The sequence below is a fragment of the Sus scrofa genome, chromosome 8 (assembly GCF_054392235.1).
Source record: "Sus scrofa isolate SSC_HxYL_T2T_F1_AM1 chromosome 8, Sscrofa_HxYL_maternal_Yorkshire_Landrace_v2.0, whole genome shotgun sequence".
Classification (NCBI taxonomy): domain Eukaryota; kingdom Metazoa; phylum Chordata; class Mammalia; order Artiodactyla; family Suidae; genus Sus; species Sus scrofa.
In genome coordinates, this window is record NC_139390.1 from 47,658,847 (window position 1) to 47,674,609 (window position 15,763).

General features: G+C 40.5%; 1 protein-coding gene across 4 annotated transcripts in view; it reads right to left on the reverse strand.

Moving 5' to 3' along the window:
- The window catches only part of GASK1B (golgi associated kinase 1B), a 61,821-nt gene that overhangs the window by 36,911 nt on the left and 9,147 nt on the right, over positions 1–15,763 (reverse strand). For all 4 annotated transcript variants that reach the window (XM_005666658.4, XM_003482392.5, XM_084972170.1 and 1 more), the window contains exon 3: positions 778–992. In XM_005666658.4, coding sequence (XP_005666715.1) covers positions 778–992 — 215 coding nt within the window. The remainder of the gene's footprint in view (positions 1–777; positions 993–15,763) is intronic.

Sequence of the window (15,763 nt, forward strand, 5' to 3'; positions counted from 1 at the left end):
TTGGGGGGGGTTGGTTTTTAGGCATCTGAGCTGAGGCATATGGAAGCTCCCAGGCTAGGGGTTGAATTGGAGCTGCAGCTGCCAGTCCATGCCACAGCCACAGCAACACAGTATCCAAGCCACGTCTACTACCTAGACTACAGCTCATAGCAATGCCAGATCCTTAACCCACTAAGCAAGGCCAGAGATTGAACCTGCATCTTCATGAACACTAGTTGGATTCGTTACCACTGAGCCATGACAGGAATTCCCTCTAATGTCTTATTTTAATGAAATGTTTGCAAAATATTACTGGAAAGGAAACAGGGAAAATGGTGGCTTTAAGTTACATGACTAAGTGACCATTGAAATGGTGTAGAATGAGAGAAAAAAGACAAACTATGAACGAGTCCCCAGAATCCCAGCCTCAGCTTTGACTAATTGTGAGAACATGGGTGAGTTACTTAATCTCACTAAACTTCAGTTTACTTACCTCCCAAGTGGGGTAAGACCATGCACCTTGAAGAACCACTGATGGGTTATCTCAATAATTTGTATCTATGATGGATATGACTATTGCAGGAGTAAAGTACTTATTCAGAAACCAGTAAAAGGGCTGAGAGACACTTCTGAATATTTCCCAAAGGATATAACACCTCGTGATGTGGTACCATGCTTGCCACATAGAACTTCAACTCCAGATTCATAAAAAATCAAGCGCAGAAAAGTCCTTAGTGTCAGACTTCTAGAACATAGTGTCAGTCTTGGATAACCACTTACCTGACTGAATAAACTTACCTGCAACAAAAAATCAAAGAGGGCCATCTTGGACCACTCGTGGTGATGTATCTCAGTACAGCCCCATTCTGGTTTGGGTACTCGGCCATTCTGCCAGCACTTCTGTTTCAGCAGCTGCTGATAAGTTCCCCAGGTGAGCTTAACAGAAGAGTGGGTCTCGTTACTTGTCGGAGATAAAGATGAGTCCCAAAGAATGACAGGTCGTGGGCGGCCATCTATAGAATCCAAAACATACACACTCTTAGCATCCTACTGATCATCACGTGCACATTCATTCCCCCACAGCTTTATACTCTCACCTGTCACGTGTTTGATTACAGGTCATTTGTGGTTGCTTTGCCTTCTGAATATTTAATATGTTTATACCTCAGTTATGCTTCCTGGTAGAGGTCTTATAAAATGTAAAGTTATTGTTAGGCAAGGAAAGAAAAGTTGTTTTATTTTTCAGCAAGATTCCTCATAGATGTGGCAGGAATAGGCCACTAACCACCAATAAAAACGTCCTCGGGTTAATGTGGTTTTATTCTACATCTAAAAGCAGACACCATGAAAAGGAAAGAATCCAGACATTTATAATTGTCTATTCAGTGTCTGAGTAGAGCTGCTTTCTATTTGTAATAACAACTGTCTGATTTTCTGAGGCCGCATTATGATGTCAGGAAGAAAAAGAATTTTTAGAAGTCACAAATTTAAAAGTGAAATTGTATGGTTCACACCAGTCACTATAATTTCCAAAGAAAAAAAAAAGAAGCAAGAGCTTTTTTTCCTTTTCTGATAGAAACAACAGCACTCCAGGTGATGGATCATTTATTCACATAAAACCTCGCAAAGTGTATTTAAGCAAATGTCATTTCTTCAACTGCCTGTGCATAGGTAGTTTTTCAAAAAAAAAAAAAATCTGTCGCTTGAATGTCTTGGTCTCATTCTTGGTAATTTAGAAATGTCACGGGTAAACTGTGCGTTAAATGACACTTCAAGCTTAAAATCAAAAGCATCCCTCTCAAGCCCCCAGGTTTGCCAAATAAAGTCATTGAGAGGTGACCTAAAGCAGCTTTGCTCAGAGTCCCTATTGTGGCGCAACAGAAATGAATTTGACTAGGAACCATAAAGTTGAGGGTTCAATCCCTGGCCTTGCTCAGTGGGTTAAGGATCCCAAGTTGCCATGAACTGTGGTGTAGATTGCAGAGGTGCGTGGCTCGGATCCTGCATTGCTGTGGCTGTGGCATAGGCTGGCGGCTACAGCTCTGATTGGACCCCTAGCCTGGGAACCTGCATATGCCACAGGTGATGCCCTAAAAAAAATAAATAAATAAATAAGCAGTTTGCTTGTAACTTAAAAATCAGAGTTATCTCTTGGAAACACTAACAACAATAAAGTTCACAAAGATCTACAAAAGCCCATTTTACTGGACAAAAGAAGACTCTGAAATTATGGCTAGAATATCAAGACATATCACAGGGATTTTTAAAGCTCTTTTAAGTAATCTGAGAGGTTCTCAATCTATAATTGTTTTATGTTAAGGCCTTTATTTTCCTACCTTGCCTGTTTACCTGTGTGGAGATGTTTTACCTCTGGTCTTTAATACAGGGAAGTCACCTCCAGCCATTCTTTTTCTCCTTTTGGCTTTTTTAGGGCCACATCTGTGACATATGGAAGTTCCAAAGCTAGGATTCAAATCAGAGCTGCAGCTGCTGGCCTATGCCACGGCCACAGAAGCACAGGATCCAAGGCAAGTCAGCAACCTATACCACAGCTTACAGCAATGATGAATCCTTAACCCACTGAGTCAGGCGCCAGGGATCAAATCCACATCCTCATGGATATTAGTCAGGTTCATAACCCACTGAGCCACAAAGGGAACTCCCTCTCCAACCATTCTTGAATATGGTGTTATAGTGACCACAATAATTTTTTCGTTGTCTTTTTAGGGCTGCACCAGCAGCATATGGAAGTTCCCAGGCTAGGGGTCGAATCCGAGCTGTAGCTGCTGGCCTATGCCACAGCCACAGCCAAAGAAAACCAGATGTGAGCCACGTCTGTGACCTACACCACAGCTCATGGCAATGCTGGATCCTTAACCCACTGAGCAAAGCCAGGGATAAAACCAGATTCCTCATGGATGCTAGTCGGGTTCTTTACTGCTGAGCCACAATGGGAACTCTGACCACAATAATTTTAATAGCATTCACTTAATCATTCTAATTATCTACATTCCAGTTTTGTCCAAAAGAAAAATCTTTCTCCTTTTGACCTTGCAATTTAGACCAGGCCATATACAAAGTCCTTTAGATTGTGGAGAACAGGCTGTAGTCATTGGTGCACAATTAAGAGAAAAACAGAGAAACATGAACCATAATTCAAGAACTAAATTCTTATATCTTTCCTTTTTATTTCCTTTTACTTGACTAAATGATTTGGGGCTGGTGGAACCTAATTATATTCTTAGATATGAGATAAATGTAATTTTAAATGTATATTCTCCAAGTACTATGCCAATTAAAAATAATAATAATAAATTCCAGGTAAAAGCAGTTCACCATGCAGTCGGAGACTTATATATATAAATCAGTGTAACCAAATACATGTAGAATACATAGCACAACTTTCAAAGACTTGGGTAATTTTAAAGATCAACATCAAGAGGCTCTGTTGGTCAATGTCTTTAGAATAAGGTGATACATGGATAGCACTTTGCATTCTCAGGGCTGGGAAGTATTCAAAGGGAGTTAAGCCTAACACTGAACTTCAACAACACAATCAATGCACAAGACAAACAGACCAGCAATTCACATAAGGCCCTCAGAGAAACAAGGAAACGATGCTCATAACAGTTGAAAGGTTAATAAACTTTGAGCTGTTTCTCCTTCCCTTTAGAAACATTTGTCTCATATTTCAAAAGTAATATAAAGTAAATCTACTCATTTTAGGAAATGTGAAAAAAATATTAAAATGTATAGCTAAAAGATGACATGATACTATACATAGGAAATCCTAACATCTCAAAAAAAAAATCTATAGGAACTAATAAATAAATTCAATAAAGATGCAGGATACAAGATTAACATACAGATATCTGTTGCTTTTCTATACACTGATAATGAACTCTTGGAAAGAGAAATTAAGGAAATAATCCCATTTAAAGTCATATCAAAAGAATAAAATACCTATGAATAAACTTAACCAAGGAGGTAAGAGACCTATATACAGAAAACTATAGAATACTGATAAAGGAATTTTAAAATTATGCAAAGAAATGGGAAGATATCCTATGCTTTAGGGCTGGAAGAATTAATATTGTTAAAGTGGCCATACTACCCAAAAGCATCTAAAAATTTAATGAAATTCCTATCAAATACCCATGACAGTTTTCATAGAACCAGAACAAATAATCATAAAATGTATATTAAACCACAAAAGACCCTGAATTACCAAAACAATCTTGAGAAAAAAAGAATAAAGCTGGAGGAATCACAGTCCCTGACTTCAAATTATCCTACAAAGCTACAGTGATCAAAACTACATGGTACTGGCACAAAAACAGGCACATATATCAATGGAACAGAATAGAAAGCCCAGAAATAAACCCACACACTTATGATAAATTAATCTATGACAAAGAAGGCAAGAATATACAATGGAGAAAAGACAGTTTCTCCAATAAGTGGAGAAAGCAGGACAGGTACATGTAAAAGAATGAAATTAGAACACTCTCTAACACCATATACAAAACTAAACTCAAAACAAATTAAAGACCTAACTGTAGGACCTGAAACCATAAAACTCTGAAAAGTGAACATAGGCAGAACACTCTTTGACACAAATCATAGCAATATTTTTTGGATCTGGCTCTTAAGACAAAAGAACTAAAAGCAAAAATAAACAAATGGGACCTAATTAAACTTAAAAGCTTTTATGTGGGAAAGAAAACCATCAACAAAACAAAAAGAGGAGTTCCTATTGTGGTACAGCAGAAATGAATCCAATTAGGAACCATGAGGTTGTGGGTTCAATCCCTGGCCTCGCTCGGTGGGTTAAGGATCTGGCATTGCCATGAGCTGTGGTGTAGGTTACAGACAAGGCTCAGATCTGGCATTGCTGTGGTTGTGGCTAAGGCCAGCAGCTGCAGCTCCGATTTGACCCCTAGCCTGGGAATCTCCATATGCTGCAAGTGTGGCCCTAAAAAGAAAAGAAACAACAAAGACAAAAAAAAACAAAAAAGACATCTTACTGAAAAGGAGAAAATATTTGTAAATGATATGGCCAATAAGGGGTTAATATCTGCAATATATAAACTGCTCATACAACTCAACATCAAAAAAACAAATCCAATTAAAAAGTTGGCAGGAGACCTGAACAGACTATTTTCCAAAGAAGATCTACAGATGGTCAGCAGGCACATGAAAAAATGTTCAATATTGCTAACCACCAGGAAAGGCAAATCAAAAGCACCGTAAGTATGAAGGTCCTCAAAAAACTAAAAATAGGAGTTCCCATCATGGCTCAGTGGTTAATGAACCTGACTAGGAACCATGAGGTTGCAGGTTCCATCCCTGCCCTTGCTCAGTGGGTTAAGGATCTGGCGTTGCCATGAGCTGTGGTGTAGGTTGCAGATGTGGCTCGGATCCCGCGTTGCTGTGGCTCTGGTGTAGACCGGTGGCTACAGCTCTGATTCGACCCCTAGCCTGGGAACCTCCATGTGCCACGGGAGTGGCCCAAGAAACAGCAAAAAGACAAAAAAAAAAAAAAAGCAACTAAAAATATCCAGCAACTACACTACTCGGTATATATCCAGAGAAAACAAAAACACTAGTTTGAAAAGGTATATGCACCCCAATGTTCACAACAGCATTATTTACAATCACCAAGATATGGAAATAACCTAAATATCCATCAGCAGATGAATGGATAAGGAAAATGTGGTATGTATATACAATGGAATATTACTAAGCCATCAAAATGAATGAAATTCATTCATGTTGTCGTAGCAACATGGATGGACCTAGAGAATATTATGTTTAATGAAATAAGCCAGACAGAAAAAGACAAATATGCTATGTTATCACATATATGTGTAATCTAAAAAATAAAACAAAACAATGTATATAACAAAACAGAAACAACACACAGATATAGAGAACAAACCAGTGATTATCAGTGGAGAGAGTAAAGTGAAACAGGGAGGGGTGAGATAGAGGTAGGGGATTAATAGCCACAAATTACTATGTATAAAATAAACAAATAGGAGTTCCCATTGTGGCTCAGCTGAAATGAAACTGACTAGTATCCATGAGGATATGGGTTTGATCTCTGGCCTTGCTCAGTGGGTTAAGGATTTGGCATTGCTGTGAGCTGTGATGTGGGTCACATATGTGACTCACATCACACATTGCTGTGGCTGTGTTGTATGCTGGCAGCTACAGCTCAGATTTGGCCCCTAGCCTGGGAACTTCCATATGCTGTGGATGTGGCCCTAAAAGCAAAATAAATAAATAAATAAAGTAAAATAAAATAAAGAAACAACAAAGATGTCTTATACAGAATGGGAAAATATGGCCATAATTTGTAATAACTTTAAATGGAGTATAAAACCACAGAAATATTGAATCACTATCTTGTACACCTGAAACTAATAAAATATTATAGTCAACTATATGTCAATACAAAAAAAGGAAAGACTGAACATAAACATGAAAAATGTATGGCCTATACAGTCTTCTACCCTGATAATTATATATTTACATCTGGTATTTTCCCATTCCTTTCTGCCTCACCTGAAAAAGTAAATTGTTTTTAGAAGTGTAAGGAGTATAAAGTATTGTTAGAGCCCAGACTCTGGAATCCAGCAGACTTTTTGAATTTTGGTCACTTTACTTCTTAGCTTTGTCATGTTAGATGAGTTCTATAACCTCTTCAAACCTCCCTTTCATGCCCTGTAAAATGTAGGCAATACAGTACCTTCTGAAGCAAATTTTATTGGAGTTAAATGAAATCATACATGTAAAGTTCTCAGACTTGTGCCTAACATATAGGCATATTCCAGAAAGGTTTTGCTATGACTACTATGTTCAAGCATTACACAATCACATAATTCATCAGTCTTTCACTAACCTTTGTTTATTGACCATCTACTATATCTCAAGCACTGTTCTAGACCTAAAGCATGCATACATACATATTTGCCAGGTTTTTGGTTGTTTGTTTGGGGGGGGTTCCTTTTTGTTTGTTTGTTTTGATTAGTTTTAATGAAATTTATATTTCCAACAGGGGAAAGAAGCAAAAATTATGCAAGGAAAATAAATTATTTGGAGTCATCTATACAATTTGTCATAATTGTTTCACTAAGTGTTACATCATGAACATTTCTCTTATAATTAAATATTTTTAAGTAGTATCACTTTAGGAGGGAGAGATAAATTAGGAGTTTGGGGTTAAGAAGAGATACATACTACTATATATAAAATAAGGTCCTACTGCATAGGAAAGGGAATGATATTCGATATCTTACAATAATCTGTAATGGAAAAGAAACTGAAAAAGAATATATGTGTGTGTGTATATATATCTGAGTCATTTTGTTGTACATCTGAAATATTGTAAACCAACTATACTTCAATAGAAATAAATAAATTAAAAAACAACCTCACTTTAGGTGTGAAGCAGTAATCTAGCATAGCAGTCAGCAAATTTTTTCAAGCAGATAGAAAGTATTCTAGGCTCTATATAATGTCATACAATGTCAACTAGCAAGTACTCAACTCTACTGCGATACAAAAACAATCAAAACAATATTTAAACAAATGGTACTAACTACATTCCAATAAAATTTCATTATAGATACTGAAATTACATTTATATAGTTTTTAAATGTCATAGTAATATTATTCTTCTTTTGACTTTTAAAAAAAAAAAACATTTTTGTCCACACCCACAGCATATGGAAGTTCCTTGGCCAGGGATCAGACCCACGCCACAGTTTCAACCTGCACCACAGCTGCAGCAATGCCAGATCAATAACATGCTGAACCACATGGGAGCTTCTTTGACTTTTTTTTAATTTGTAGAAACCACCAGTAGCTCAGAGAACACAAGAAACGGGCCATGGGCCATCTTTCACCCACGGACCACAGTGAATCAACACCTGACCTAGCCTCTGAGTACACTGCATTTCATTTACCATTTCTCTCCTTTAAATCTTGCATTATTTTTTTGAATGATACATTTTCCATTTACTTTAAAAAATGTTCTCAAATTGCCAAAGGGCTCTTTCAGTGGATAGGAATAACTGGTTTTCAGTTACTAGCCTCTGTTTTTCTCCACACCCATCTCCCCTCAGCAAAATGTCCTGCCCTGCCCGGCGTCAGTCCCTGCAGGGGTGGCAGTTCTGAGACTGGACGAGGTTGGTTGTTCTTCTTTCCAGCGAGCAGCCCTTCTTGCCAAGTATCTGTGCCTGTTCCCTTGAGGTAATAACAGCAGCCAGGACAGCTCCATATCTCAGAGCTGTGAGTAACCACTATGAGGAGAACTCCACTTTGTATAAAATATAGCTGGTAACAGAATTAAATGAACTTTGATGGATCTGAAAGGATGACAGAAAAATAGCCTCTGAAAGCAGGGAACTGGTTAAAGCAACTTACCTGAAGTGTTTCAGAGATGGGGAGTATTCATCCTTTGCATTTGGGTTTGTCAAAATGATGGAGTGCTGTCTACTCTAGAGAAAGCTTATCCATGAAGAGATAAAATTCTAACTGTCAGAGTGGGGAGGGAGTGGGCTTTAAAAGCTATGCAGGTGTTCATGTGAATTAAAGGTTATACAGCTGTCTTTTTTAAAAAATGAGACTGACCAGTAAAACTTTTTTTCCAAAATCTGAACATTTCCCCTGAATTTTTATGTTCTCCCAGGTCATCCTTTATTCAAAAGCACAAAAAAAGACATTATTTTTAGGAAGATGAACATGAAAACTCACTAAGAATGAATGCTATGCACAAGCCACTCTAGAGGTATTAAGTGCCTTCACATTGAACGGTGGTTGACTGGATTTGCTGAACTACAGGTGAACACCAAGCATGTTGGGTGGAATTTTTCAGTGTCTATCTGCATCTATGACTGAGCAAAATAAGTAAAAACATCCTGTGTTCTGAAATCAAAAGTCTATTCTATCACATGGGCCAAGTTCCAAGACTTCTTGTAAACAAGATAAAAAGGAAAGCAACGATTCAGCTCAGGGCCCTTCATTAAAAATATCTCTAAAATACATTAAAGAAAAACAAAAAGACTAGTCAAAGGCTCATCTTCATCATGGGAGACAAATTCTGTCACGTTCCATTTTAACTGTCCAATGCACTGAAGGAAAGCTTTCAGCTTGCAGAGCTCTCATTTGCTAAAAGCAAGTGTTGGTATATGTGTACCTCCAGTGATAGGGTAACAGGTGTCTGGCTGTCAATGATCCCTTAAGTACAATCTGCTCTATTTTTCTACAGTGCCTATCATGGTAGGGCTCTGGCAATTAAAAGTATCAGACAGAAGTGAAAAAAAAAAAAAAAAAGCAGGTAAGATCCCTCGGCTTGGTGAATGTGGACAAGTGGGAGGAGATGTGAAGGATAAGCTACTAAGGCTATTAAACATTGTAGATTATTCCAAAAGTATGCATTTATCATTATTTCTCAGTATAGGACCCATTTGCTTCCTGCATTTCAGATAGAAATAATTCAGAGTGAGGCATACCAGAAGTGGAGGGTCTGCAAGATCCCAGTCCCAGGCAAGGCCCAGGACATAGCCTGGAGTTAAATATAAACACACAAGCAGGCATGTAATCACATTAAATGCCTGCCAATTGGGATATAACTAGAGACTCTCATACTAAGTGAGGTAGATCAGAAAGAGAAAGACAAATACTATATGATATCACTTATATATGGAATGTAAAATAGGGCACAAGTGAACCTATCTACAAAACAGAAACAGACTCCCAGACATGGAGAACAGACTTGTGGTTGCCAAGAGCGAAGGGGGATGGATGCGGAGATTGGGGTTGGTAAATGAAAACTATTAAATTTAGAATGGATAAGCAATGAGGACCTACTATACAGCACAGGGAACTATATCTAATCTCTTGGGATAGACCTTAATGGAAGATAGTATGAGAAAAAGAATGTATATACGGAGTTCCCGTCGTGGCGCAGTGGTTAACGCATCCGACTAGGAACCATGAGGTTGCGGGTTCGGTCCCTGCCCTTGCTCAGTGGGTTAACGATCCGGCGTTGCCGTGAGCTGTGGTGTAGGTTGCAGACGCGGCTCGGATCCTGCGTTGCTGTGCCTCTGGCGTAGGCCGGTGGCTACAGCTCCGATTCGACCCCTAGCCTGGGAACCTCCATATGCCGCGAGAGCGGCCCAAGAAATAGCAACAACAAGAACAACAACAACTAAAGACAAAAAGACAAAAAAAAAAAAAAAAAAAAGAATGTATATACATATGTATGACTGAGTCACTATGCAGTACAGCAGAAATCAACACAACACCATAAATCAACTATGCTTTAATACAAAGAAAAACAAATTTAAAAAATTGTCTGCCAGTTGAAGACAGTTTTGAAGGGAGAAAGTGAAGGATTAAAATAAAGTCTGAGCTCTTAGTACAGAGCCAAGAAATGAAGAACCACACCCAAGAATAGTGAGGTAGTGAGAGCTGAGGCAGTAAATAAAGAGAAGAAGCTTCCTTGAAGAGGAGCTAAATGTGGGGTGGGGTCGAGAAAGTCACAAGTGTTGGTTCTATTCTCGACTGTGGCTCTGGTCTCCACTGGACTCGGGCCACCCTGATGGAGGCACCAAGCCCCCCTTACATGAAAGGATCATCTTCCAAACTGGTCTGGCAGGGTAGTGTGAGATCCAGAGAAACTCTGAAAGTACTGTCAAATATTAGAAAGAACCAATCTATGTTAGGTTTTGGTGATTTTAAAAGGGGAAGGCATAATTCCATAGATTTTATATGTGTAGCTTCTGTATAGCCAGCCAAGTCCTGGATATAAGGACTTATCTTAGGAATCAAATTCTGGGCGATTTAGAACACAGTTCTTCCTAAATAAATAAATAAATGTATTTATATACTTGCTTGTTTCTCACTAACTTGATTTTTCTTTCATTTTTAAAAGTTTTATTGAAGTAGTTGATTTTCAATGTTGTGACAATTTATGGTGCACAACAAAGTGAATTTGGTTACATATGTACTCACACCTCCATTCTCTGTCAGATTATTTTCCCACATGGATTATCACAGAATAATGAGTAGAGTTCCCTGTGCTATATAGCAGACCCCACTGGCCAGCCATTCCATATACCTCAGCGTGCATATGCCACCAAGCCCCCAGTCCATCCCTCCCCCACCTGTCCATAAGTGCTGCTGGTCACAGCCACAGCCACAGCAACACCAGACCCAAGTCTCATCTGCAACCTACACCATAGTTCAAGGCAACACCAGATCTTTAACCTACTGAGTGAGGCCAGGGATCGAACCTGCATTCTCATGGATATTAGTCAGGTTCATAACATGCGAAGTCACAACAGGAACACCCGTAAGTTTGTTTCCAAAATCCGTGAGTCTATTTCTGTTTTGCAAATATGTCCAACTGCATCCTTTTTTTAGATTCCACATATAAGTTATGTCATATAATGTTTGTTTTTCTATCTTCTCCAGGTTGGACTGAGTTGAAATACTCTCCATGTTTCCTCTAGAGTTAGCCAAGTGTGAAGTCCTTGTGACTTCCTCCATCACAGACGACTCAAACAATCCAAACCATCAGTTTCACTTCAAAAACAGTGTCCTTCTTTGTCCTGAACCTCTGACTAATGGCCAGGAACTTCTGCTTTCGAGGTCTGCCCTGGACTTCCGCTATGAAAACGGAAACTCCGACTCTTCCTGTCTTAATATTCCATTTGGAAAAACAGGAACCAACTTTGACCTCAGAGGTAGTAAGGATGGGGTCACTGCCAGGCTCCACAAACTATCACATTTTGCCCATGAAGTCCTGGTCACATCAGGGAGACCTGGTCCTGGGCCATTTAGTGTTAGTTACTGTAGAACAAGAGGCTATGAAGTCCTGACCAGGGGGGACCCTGCTGCCATGCAGAGCTTCACTTACATCACCCTCTTCCTTGGTTCAATGATTTCCCACTATAGGCGGGATTTCCCACTATAGGCGGGATGAAGTCTATGTCCTTACATGACCTAAAACCACCCACTCTGCACTCACCCCCCCCCAACCCCCAGTCTCCTTTTTTCAGAACCATTTGCAGTTTTCTAGGCACATTCTGCCTTCACAAGTTGCTCACAAGTCTATTTTCTCCACCCTTTCTATATCCACCCATCTCTCACTCCACCTGCAGTGACTTTTAAGAACCGGTTCTGACAGGACCACTTCTAAAACTTTTTGCAATACCCCAACCCATCCCCTTCTACACACATCCTAAGCTAAATTCTTCCTCTATTCCTGCAAAATTCCCCAAACATGAGTTCCCATTGTGGCTCAGCAGTTGAAGAACCCAACATAGTTTCTGTGAGGATGAGGGATTGACCACTGGCCTCACTCAGTAGGTGAAGGATCTGGGGTTGCCGTGGCATGGCATAGGCCTAGGCTGCAGCTCTGATTCAACCCCTAGCCAGGGAACTTCCATAGCTGCAGATGCACCTGTAAAAAGAAAAAAAAAATGAAAGGATTCCTAAGAATATCTCTGTTGAGGTCTTCATCCCACCCTTCTTGGACATCAGGTTTGCTTAGCTGTCTCCTGCCCTCCAAGCCGGGTGATCTATGAACACAGGGACCTGTTTCCAATCGTCTCAGTATCTCCAACTCCTGACATAATGTCTGAACCAAAGCAAGTCTTCAAATCCTTTGATGAATGAGTGAGTGGATTTTTCAGAATTCCCCGGTTTTCTTCTAGCCCATAGGTTCTAAGGAACGGTCAAGTGGCCCCAAATAAACATTCATTTGGTATGACCTCCTACTGAGCAGTGATTTCACCGTCCTCACCTTAAATGGGCTGGAAGGATTAGAGAGACTTGGGAAACAGAGGTGAGGGCATGCAAGGGTTTCCAGGCCCTCGTCCCCTGCCAGTGGTGCTCAGCCATCTGCCCCCAGGTTTCCATGATTCTCTGAGACACTGCAGTGATGAACACAGGATGGTGGAAACACCACTGCCTCACTCCCCCATCCCCAAATCACTGTCATGAGAAGGGGAACAGTAAGGCACTGTGGCTACATTCAGGAATTAAACTGAAAGGCAGTGGGGGCAGCCAGTTGCAATGTGAGAGCCCCCACCCACATTCCCAGCAGCTACAGGTGATGAGAAGGGATAATGGAAGAAAATACAGACAGTGTGAAGGACAAGGCTGAGGAGCCCTCCCAACCCACATCCACCTCCCAGCCTGTGGGCCTTAGGAGGACCTAGGTTACCCTCTTAACCTCATCTTCCTCACAAAAATTGGTCCAGGAATATCTGATAGGCGGAGCTGTGTGAAATTTGGTGAGATGATGAAAGTAAAGCTCTTAGCACTCCCAAAATGGGATATACTGGTATCCTCACCGTCCACTCCTAGCACTTTCTTTAACCAACAACTTAAGATGCCTGGTTATCTAGTTCAAGTAAACATCAGTCTAGAGAAACAAAGCAAAAGAACCTAAGTAGACATATCGCAAAGAGTTGAATCAACTTAGAAACTGAATGAAAATAAAAGATGGTAGTCACTGAGAATTCCTACATGGGGCACTGTTCTAGATATTTCATATGGATCAAATCAATCCTCACAACTCTATGGGCTAAGTACTGTCCTCATTATCATTAGACTCATGAAGACATAAGGTAGAAAGAAATGGAGTTCTTTCTCGTAGGACACATAGCTATCAAGTGATAGAACGAGGATTCAAATTCAGGGAGCCAAGACCCGGCTATGGAAATTCCCATTGTGGCTCAGTGAGTTAAGAACCCAACACAGTGTCCATGAGGATGTGAATTCAATCCCTGGCTTCACTCAGTGGGTTAGAGATCCAACGTTGGTGTGAGCTGGTGTGTAGGTCGTAGATATGGCTCAGATCTGGTGTTGCTGTGGCCGTGGTGTATGCTGCTGCTGCAGCTTCAATTTGACCCCTAGCCTAGGAACTTCCATATGCTGTAGGTGCAGCCCTAAAAAGAAAAAAAAGAAAGAAAGAAAGAAAGAATGATTGTCAGCTGTGAACTGAATTGTGTTCCCCAAAAATTCATACCTGGAGGCCCCAACCCCAGCACTTCATAAGGTGACTGAATTTGGAGAAAGGGTCTTAGAAGAGGCAACTAGGTTAAAATGAGGCTCCTAGAGTGGCCGAAATCCAACCTGACTGGTGTCCTGATAAAAAAAAGTAAACTTGAACACACAAAGGAACATGAGGGCACACAGCCACAGAGGAAAGATCAGATTAAGACAAAGGAAGAAGGTGGCCATTGCCAGGCCAAGGAGAGAGGCTGCAGAAGAAACCAAGCCAGCTGACACCTGGATCTTGGACTTCTAGCCTCCAGAACTGTGAGAAAGAAATGCCTGTTGTTTAAGCCCCTCTGTTTGTGGTATTTGTGATGGAAGTTCTAGCAAACCGAAATGCCAGCCCCCACTCTTAACTGTAAAGCTATCTAAATTAGAAACCAGACAGCTTCACCCTCATGTTGAGAGCAGTGCCTCACACACAGAAAGTAAATGCTAACATGCAACTGAATTCAACCCAAATGTCAATATTTGCCCATTAACTGAGGTCAGCTTCTGTGTGGTCCTCAAACCAACTGAGAGACTCCAGCAGAGCAGGTCTAATGAAAACGTCATAACCTTGGGCTCAGGCTGGTGCTGAGAAATTTGAAATCAGTGGCCATAGGAAGATCCCCTCCCAGGCCACAGAGCTTTTGTGTAGTCTGGCTCCATGAAGACAGGATTCTTGACTGTTTTGTCTACTGACATAGTTGCCAATGACTACAAGAGTGGCTTACATACAGCAAATGCTCAATAAATATTTCTCAAAAGAAGAAAAGATAAATAGGATGCTGTAGAAGGGAATAGATTGTATGGAATGGAGGAACAAGCATTTTTAGGCCGTGAGCACCATGGCAACTGCCACATACTGTCCATTCTCTTCCAGCCTCACAGGAGATCAGGGGACATGGCCCAGAGGCACAGCAGAGAGGGTTTCCCAGTTCCTCCACCTTGCTGAGGAAGGTAGGTAATGAACAAACAATTGGGCAGCAGAGCCTAGCACCACTTGGAGCCCACACTCAGTAAATTTTTGTGCAGTAATAAATGAAAGTGAAAGTATTAAGCTGACCAGCTCAATGTGACTGTTAAAGAAATATCCCTGGGGCTTTTCTGATAAAGAACACAATGAGGTTTCAATACAGATTTGCAGAAATAAGACATGACTCTTATGCTCCTGAATAGATATTTTAAGAAAGTTGGCACCCATGTCCAAGATTTCTAGGGTTTTGAGGTAAAAGTGCTTCCAAATTGTGGGGGTATCTGGGTTATTCTCATAACTTCCTCTCTATCCTTACCTGAGAGCCTTGGACAACATGAAATGTACAGTTGCCGTCCCCCTGCTCTGGCAGTCACACCTCCAACTGACAGCACTACTCACATGTACTCAAAAAGAGAGTGGAAAATACACCCTGGATGTCTCCTACTTTATGATAAGATGAGGCAGTGCAAGTCAGAAAGCAGTAAGCAACTGGGGATCTACAACGAATCTAAATGAAAGTTGGTGGGGTGCCTGCAGTTTGTCATCCAAGCAGCCTTCACATACAGAATTCCTGGAACGAGGCTACCTTAATTCAGTCTGACAGCTCTGTGGCAATGAAGCAACATCCTAAAAATAAAGCACACATAATGCATCTTCCATGCTGGGCATGAAAAATAGCACGATGCTTAAATGCTACCAAAATGGTAGCCCTCAGGATTCATTCCCATCTCCATGCAGATTGCTGGG